At 38.4% G+C, this 8,488-nt stretch overlaps 1 protein-coding gene across 1 annotated transcript; it reads left to right on the top strand.

Moving 5' to 3' along the window:
• Positions 1-260: 260 nt before the first annotated feature.
• Positions 261-1,394, top strand: LOC137806843 (uncharacterized). Its single transcript, XM_068607177.1, has one exon. It carries the CDS (start codon positions 261-263, stop codon positions 1,392-1,394), a length of 1,134 nt encoding a protein of 377 aa, XP_068463278.1.
• Positions 1,395-8,488: the final 7,094 nt, after the last annotated feature.

Here is an 8,488-nt window from a genome sequence, read left to right on the forward strand (position 1 = left end):
TGAGGAGAAGCCGAGAGCACCAGCCGATAGGAGAAGCCGAGAGCACCAGCCGAGAGGAGAAGCCGAGAGCACCAGCCGAGAGGAGAAGCCAAGAGTTCCTGTCGAGGAGAGAAATCAAGTATCCAGCCCAAGATAGTATCCAGCCCAAGATTGAAGGATTAGTCTTGTTAACCTATTTCGAGTGTTCTTGGTCCCTGCTGTAAGAACATTTTGGCGCCCACCGTGGGGCCGAGGGTCAATTGAGAAGGGTTAAAGACAAGATGAGTCAAGGAGGAGAACAAGGTGGAGATCGGGAAGACAATGTTAACATGCCAATGGCAATGTTGGTCCAATTACAAAAAGAATTCGAGATGTTAAAAAAGAATAATGAAGAAGAATTGTGTATGTTGAGAGCCGAAAATGCACACATGAGGAGAAAGTTACAAGAGGAATCGGTGTTGAATTCATCTTTCGAAACTGTTCAACCTGGGATACAAGTGAATGAAAGGCTATATCACAACGAAAGTTCCCAAACCAAAAGAAGATGGCTTGAAAACTCTGGGGTTTGTGCAGGGACATCTTCTAGAAAACATCTGTTTTATGATGTTATAAATGATACTCCGTTGCCTGACAATTGGAAGAACTTGACCATTGACAAATATGATGGGAGTATGGACCCTGATGAGCATATTGCAATATATACTACTCAAATCAGCTTGTATACATGGAATGATGCTGTTATGTGCAGAGTATTTCCTACAACTCTGAAAGGGGCAGCATTGAGCTGGTTTACACGCCTCCCACCTTTGAGTATAGATTGTTTTGATACATTGATAGAAAAGTTCGGCGCTCAATTTGCAACTAGTCGTCCTCATCATTTAACGTCAATCGCCTTAGTGAACATAAGACAAGAGAAAGGAGAGTCTTTAAGAATGTTCATGGAACGTTTTGGAAAGGTTGCTTTGGGAATCCGAAATCTTAGCCCAGAGGTTACCATGCATCATATGATAACGACATTAAAACCGGGACCATTTGCCGATAGTCTTTGTAAGAAACCTGCGATCAATTTGGATGAACTAAGGCAACGAGCATCAAAATTTATGCAAATGGAAGAATTAAGGGAGTTTCGAAACCAAGTAAGGGTTGATGGAGGTGAGAAGAGGGTGATAGAAAGAGAACACCCACCTGTTGCAAGAAGAGCCCGAGAAGAGTTCAGAAGTCGAAAGTTCCAACAATACACACCTCTAAATACAAACAGAGCAAGAATTTTACAGGAAGCCATGGCAGCCGAAATAATACCATCACCAAGAAAAGCAAGAACACCAGAAAGGGCAGACCGCACCAAACATTGTGAATATCATAAAAATCATGGTCATCATACAGAAGAATGTATTGGGTTGAAAGACAGAATATAAGAGTTGATTCATGCCGGGCAGTTAAAACGTTTTGTTCAAAGGGGAAACGCAAGAGCATGGTTGAGCCCTGAGAGAGATGTGAGAGGGCGAGAGCTGGGTGAAAGAAGGGTTGAAAGGTTTGAAAGGAGAGAAAATAAACGAGTGGAAAAAAGAGATGATAGAAGGATTGGAAGGCCAGATGAAAGAGGAGATAGAATCTATCAAAGCACCCAGTCAGTAAGACGAAGCAGAGAGCGAAGTTTGGGAAGGCCGGTTAGGGGGTTTATAAATACGATCTCAAGGGGTTTTTCTGGGAAGGAATCCTCATCTGCACGAAAGCAACATTGAAGAAATATCAGGGCTGTTAATCATGTTTTTAAAAGAAGAACTTTACCACCAATGCTTTTCACAGACGAAGACTTTCAAGAAATTGATCCAGATCATGATGATCCTATGGTGATCACGGTTGAAATAGCCGAATATGTTGTCATGAAGACCCTGGTTGATCAAGGGAGTTCGGTTGATATCTTGTTCTGGGATACGTTTAAAAGGTTGCATTTGAGAGAAGAAGACATAGTGCCTTTCCAAGAGCAAATCATTGGCTTTTCGGGTGAAAGAGTTAACACAAAAGGATATGTTGATTTGGTAACAACATTTGGAAGAGGTAGCAAAATTAGAAAAATTAAAATCCGATATCTGGTGGTGGATGCATCCACTTCATACAATGTGTTGCTAGGACGATCTTCCTTAAATAAGTTAGGAGCAATTGTGTCAACACCGCACTTGGCCATGAAATTCCCAACAGAAAAAGGAGAGATAGCGACAGTTTATGTCAATCAAAGAGATGCTCGGGAGTGTTATGCGGCAGGTCTAAAAATGAATTTGAAGATGGATAGAGATGCTGAAAAAATAGTAGCCATGGTGGACTTGGATCCCAGATTGAATGAGGAAAGGCTGGAGCCGAAAGAAGAAACAACAGCAGTAGTGTTAGGCCAAGACGACAGACAGTGCACTTATATAAGTGGAAGAATGCCTGATGAATTGCTTAGCAAACTCATCACACTGTTGCGTAGCAATAAGGATTTATTTGCCTGGCAGCCGTTTGATATTCCTGGAATTGATCCAGAGGTAATGTGTCACAAATTATCTGTTTGCCGGGAAGCAAAGCCGGTATCTCAAAAACGAAGAAAGTTAGGAGAAGAACGACGAAAGGCAGCAATTGAAGAAACTCAAAAATTAATACAAGCTGGTTTTATCCGAGAAGCTAAGTATACTACGTGGTTGTCTAATGTGGTACTCGTCAAAAAACCAAATGGACAATGGAGAATGTGTACAGATTACACCGATTTGAACAAAGCCTGCCCAAAAGACACATATCCATTGCCTAACATGGACCGACTAGTTGATGGGGCATCTGGCCAAGAGATGATGAGTTTTCTTTATGCTTATTCGGGGTATAATCAAATACAGATGTATGCACCTGATATCCTGAAAACAGCTTTCACCACTGATGTTGCAAATTATTGTTATAAAGTCATGCCTTTCGGCTTGAAGAATGCTGGAGCAACATACCAAAGATTGATGGACAAAGTGTTTAAAGAACAGATTGGAAAAAACCTAGAAGTGTACGTTGATGACATGGTCGTTAAATCAAGTGATACAGAAACACCTGGAAGATCTTGAAGAAGTGTTTGCTCAAATAAGAAAGTACAATATTCGTCTTAATCCAGAAAAATGCGTTTTCGGCGTCAGAGGAGGAAAAATTTTGGGATTCATGTTGACAAACAGAGGAATCGAAGCCAATCCTGATAAATGTGAGGCAATCATGCAGATGGGAAGACCGAAAAACCTAAAAGAAGTACAAAGGCTAGTAGGAAAGCTGAATTCATTATCAAGATTTCTGCCAATATTGGCTGAGAAAACCAAACCGATTATAAACTTGTTGAAAAAATCTGAAAACTTTGTGTGGAGTGAACAATGTGAGCAAGCTTTATCTCAAATAAAAAGCATGGTGGTTGAACCTCCAAACTTAGTAAAACCTGTACCCAATCAACCCATCATAGTCTACTTAGCCACTTCAAATGAAGCAATAGGAGCTGCTTTAATCCAAGAAAACCCAGAGCAGAAACCGATATATTTTGTGAGTAGAACCCTACAAAATGCCGAAACCAGATATCCCAAAGTTGAGAGAATTGCCTTAACATTAGTGTATGCTGCAAGACGCCTTCAACCATACTTTCAGAATCATCAGATAATTGTGAGGACAGATTTTCCAATATCTAAAATTTTAAAAAAACCAGAGCTTGCAGGTCGAATGGTGACATGGTCAATGGAGCTTTCGGAGTATGGAATCAAATACGAACCAAGAGGACCAATTAAAGCCCAATCTCTTGCAGATTTTATCATTCAGATGCCAACATCAGCACAACAGGACCAGTGGACTTTGTATGTAGATGGCGCGTCAAGCAAAAGAGGAAGCGGAGCAGGAATAGTACTTGAAGGACCAGATAATTTCCAAGTAGAGATGGCGCTAAGATTCGAGTTCAAAACATCCAACAACCAGGCCGAATATGAAGCTCTTGTTGCAGGATTGTTATTAGCCAGAGACATAGGAGTGGAAAATGTCATTTGCAAAACTGATTCACAGCTATCGGTGGGACAAGTGCACGGGGAGTATCAGGTAAAAGACCCTTTGTTAATGAAATATTATCATAAAGTCTTAAATATTATGCAATGTTTTAACAAAGCCGAGATGAAATATATTCCAAGAGAATTAAATATGAAAGCAGATTCATTGTCTAAGTTAGCAAGCCAACAAAGGCAAGTGCAACACAATTCAGTCATACAACAAACCCTCAGTCATCCGACAGTTAGTCTGGACGAATGCTTCAATATTATAACATCCAAAGATGACTGGATAAAAACATACATCGAAATCATAAAGACCCAGGAGCAAGGTGTTGAGCCGGATGCCAAAACAGCAAAGAAAGTCGCTAGTTTCATTCTAATCGGTGATGAGCTATATAAAAGGGGATATTCCATGCCCCTGTTAAAATGTTTGACCAAAGAACAAGCAGAATATGTGGTCAAAGAACTTCATGAAGGAATTTGTGGACTGCATTGCGGAGCTAGAACAATGGCAACAAAGGTTTGCAGAGCTGGTTATTATTGGCCAACAATCCGAGAGGATTGTGAAGTTTATGTCAAAACATGTAGAAAATGCCAAGAGTTTGGGAGCTTAAATCATATCCCAGCGCAGGAGTTGCAAGAAATTATATCTCCATGGCCATTTACAAAATGGGGAATTGATATACTTGGCCCATTCCCACTTGGACGAGGCCAAACAAAATTCAAGATAGTAGTTGTAGACTACTTTACAAAATGGATAGAAGCAGAGGCATTGACAAAGATAACGGCACAACAAGTCCAAACGTTTGTATGGAAAAATATAATATGTCGATTCGGAATCCCACATACTATTGTAAGTGACAATGGCCGACAGTTCATTGAAAAAAAACTTATGGAATTTTATGCAGATTTGGGAATCAAGCCCACAACCACTTCAGTTGAACATCCGCAAATGAATGGACAGGCCGAAGCCGCAAACAAGGTTATTCTTGGACAATTAAAAAAGAGGTTGGGGACTGCTAAAGGATTATGGCCAGAGAAATTACCGGAGATCTTATGGGCATATCGTTGCACACCGCAAACATCAACTGGAGAAACACCGTTCAATCTCACTTACGGAACAGATGCAATGTTACCAGTAGAAGTTAATGAACCCACATTAAGAAGACAAATGGAAGACTGGAATATCAACAATGAGTGTTTGAGAACCGATCTTGATCTTATTGAAGAACTTAGAGAAAAAGCAAAAATAAAGGAGACTGCAGTAAAACGAAGAGCAATGAAGAGATTTAATGCAAAAGTAAAATTTAGGGCTTTTAAAGAAGGTGATCTGGTATGGAGAATGCGAACTGATGCTCGAAAGGATCCACGACATGGAAAGTTGGCATCCAATTGGGAAGGTCCTTTTAGGGTGCTAGAAAACTTACAAAATGGAGCTTATAGATCAGAAACTTTGGAAGAGAAAGTGATACCGAGAACCTGGAATGCAAGTCATCTAAAATTTTATTTTAGTTAAAATAGATGTAAAAAGAAGACTATGTAATTATTTATCATATAATGAAGAAGAATTCTCAAGAAACAATCCATCTTGTTATCTTCCATTATGTACATATTCATTCTTCGTTTCTCGGCCTTGGATGCTTTCACTTCAGGTGAAATCCCACCCGAGAATAGATTTACACAATTTCTTTGGGCTTGGATGCTTTCAGGTGAAATCCCACCCGAGAATAGATTTACACAATTTCTTTGGGCTTGGATGCTTTCATTTCAGGTGAAATCCCACCCGAGAATAGATTTACACAATTTCTTTGGGTTTGGATGCTTTCATTTCAGGTGAAATCCCACCCGAGAGTTGATTTACATAACTTTTTTGGGCTTGGATGCTTTCACTTCAGGTGAAATCCCTCCTGAACAAACATAAATATACTTCTCATTTTTGAAAGCCTTCAAATCAGATGAAATCCCTGCCGTCAGAATCTTCCTTTAAAACTGTCAATCTTAAACGTTTTATTTCACACGGAAACTGAAAGATCAGAATTAAAAGATACATGATCTTTACACCTTCACAAAACGCCAGGTCTAAAGCAGTAACTTTACAATTCGAAAAACCGAAAGCTACTCATCCAAAATACATTGCTAAACCGACAATTGCATATTACAATCAATCATGTATCAATTATGAATCAACCTTAATAAATTAAAGGTTTCTGATTAATAACTTTATACTTCACAATTTAAAAGATAAAAAATGCTTGTTCGATAAAACCGAAAGCAAATAATCCAATACGATAAAACCGAAAGCAAATAATCCAATGCGATAATCACGGGGTAATATACTTTTTTAAATCCCAACCGAAAGAACCCGGTAACAATCTTATTAACAAATGAATGTTTTAAATTTAAAATAAATAACCCAAAGGGTCAATATTGGGTTAAACACCGAAAGGCCTTTAATGTTAAATGATTATAATCCGAAATATCACGCTTAAAAAACCGAAAGGTCCAGGTTACAACATAGTCAATATCTTCATGCTCTAACTGAATGTCATGTTTAAACTAATATTTATGATCATTAAAACCGAGAGGTGAGCTCAAACAATTCAGACATTTTTAACGCTTTCAACATAAAGAAAACCGAAAACTAACAAGTCTCACAACGATTATAACCGAAAGAAAATTTTAACCAGACAACATAATATAAAGGATAAAATTATGATGATAACCACAAAAGCTTAAACATTTATATTAACAAAGTTCCCAAAAAGGAATTACATCACGAATGCAAATATCCAACAAACCCAGCATTCCAAAACAATTGTACTTCTCAGCAAGTAACCGAGAGGTAACTGACAAACTATAAAACTTAAAACCCTATACCTAATTTTCGATATTAATATCTTCAGCATCATTATCCGAAATTTCATTAGCAGGAACTAGCTCACCATTAAAAAAGTCCTTCTTAACATCAAAATTACCTTCATCAATAGGAATCTTATAAAAGTATTTTGCTTGTTGAAGAGCCTTCTCAAAGCCAAGTTTGTGTTGTTCAAATATAAAACTTTCGGCTTCAAAAACATTAGTCCTTAGCTGATTAATCTCCTCATCCATGAGTTTGATGGTGTTCTTGTCGGATTCATTCGTAGAAGATAGCGCTGATACCTTCTCGGTCAAAAGTTGATTCTCTTTGAACAATTGAACATTCTCTGCGCTAGATTTCAGATTTTCATTCTTCAAATCAGAAATTTCTTTTCCAAGACCTTCATTCTCGACTTCTTGTTCCTTTTTCTGTTTTTTCATCTTTTCTAACTCTAAAGATAAAGAGTTCATCCTTTCCTTATACTCAGCAAGATCATTCTTCAATTTTTCAAATTCAGATAACGACACGTAGTTCCCATTCTTCTCTTTCATCATTTTTCCAATCAAAAGATTTCTACTTGACAATTCAATAACAGAATCCGCTAATGAAGCAGCATCCATATTTTTCAGCATATTGTAAGATGATTCACTAAAAGATGTTTGAACAAACTTTGCATACTTAGTCATAGCACTAAAAATCGTCTCAGGAAGAGGTTCAGATGAAACATTTTCACTATGGCGATGGCGCCGAGAAGACGAATGTGACCTCTTGCTACTCCTATCTCGTTTCTTCGATTTCTTCGAAGGACCAGCAACATCGACATTACTTGTCGGTTCCACCACGTCAACATTAGCAACAAGTTCCACAGTTTCTACTTCCACAACAGGATTTACCACATTCTCACGTCGGGGAGTTACATCTTTGTTCAGCAATTTCGAAAAGTAAGATCGAGCTTTCGGATTAGTGCTTGCCATCAGAGCTGAAAATCAATAAAAAATTTAGCAAAGTTAAAAAACTCATCCTAAAAAGCAAGAAAATGCGGAACAACCACGTACCAGTAAGATCTTCTCGAGGATGTGATGAAGTATACAACTGTAGCAAGGCACGAGTGGGAACTTGGTACGAGAAACGACTAAAAACTTCAATAACATGACGATCGGCCACACCCATCGAATGGAAAGATATTGAGTTAAACTTCACAGGATCTTTCGTCCAATACAGAGGAAATTTTGGAGAATTTCCATTAAAGAAGTATTCTCTTCCTATTGGCTCTATTAGAATTTTGAAAAAACTTCCCTTAAAATCCTTATACGACAACGTAAAAGGCTTAAGAAAACACACGTTGGATTTGCTAATAAGGGATAGCCACCCCGGCCGTTTACCAGGCCGAGAACTATAATAGTATAGAAACGCAGAGGGACTAGGAGAAAGTGACAATAATTTACACAAAATATTGAATGCTTGCATCGCAGCCCAACCATTAGGATGAAGCTGAGTAGGAGCAACATTAAGAAAATTAAGAACGCCCATTTGAAAATTGTTCAAAGGCAATCGAATATGCAGATCTCTGAAAAAGCAAGCATAAAAATAAAAAAATTCATAGCTATCACCTTCTCGGCCATGACACACA

Source organism: Phaseolus vulgaris, chromosome 11 (assembly GCF_000499845.2).
Source record: "Phaseolus vulgaris cultivar G19833 chromosome 11, P. vulgaris v2.0, whole genome shotgun sequence".
Taxonomy (NCBI): domain Eukaryota; kingdom Viridiplantae; phylum Streptophyta; class Magnoliopsida; order Fabales; family Fabaceae; genus Phaseolus; species Phaseolus vulgaris.

Excerpts from the sequence above, each read along its gene's own strand:
- LOC137806843 (XM_068607177.1), top strand. The coding sequence starts at position 261 with ATGAGTCAAGGAGGAGAACAAGGTGGAGATCGGGAAGACAATGTTAAC.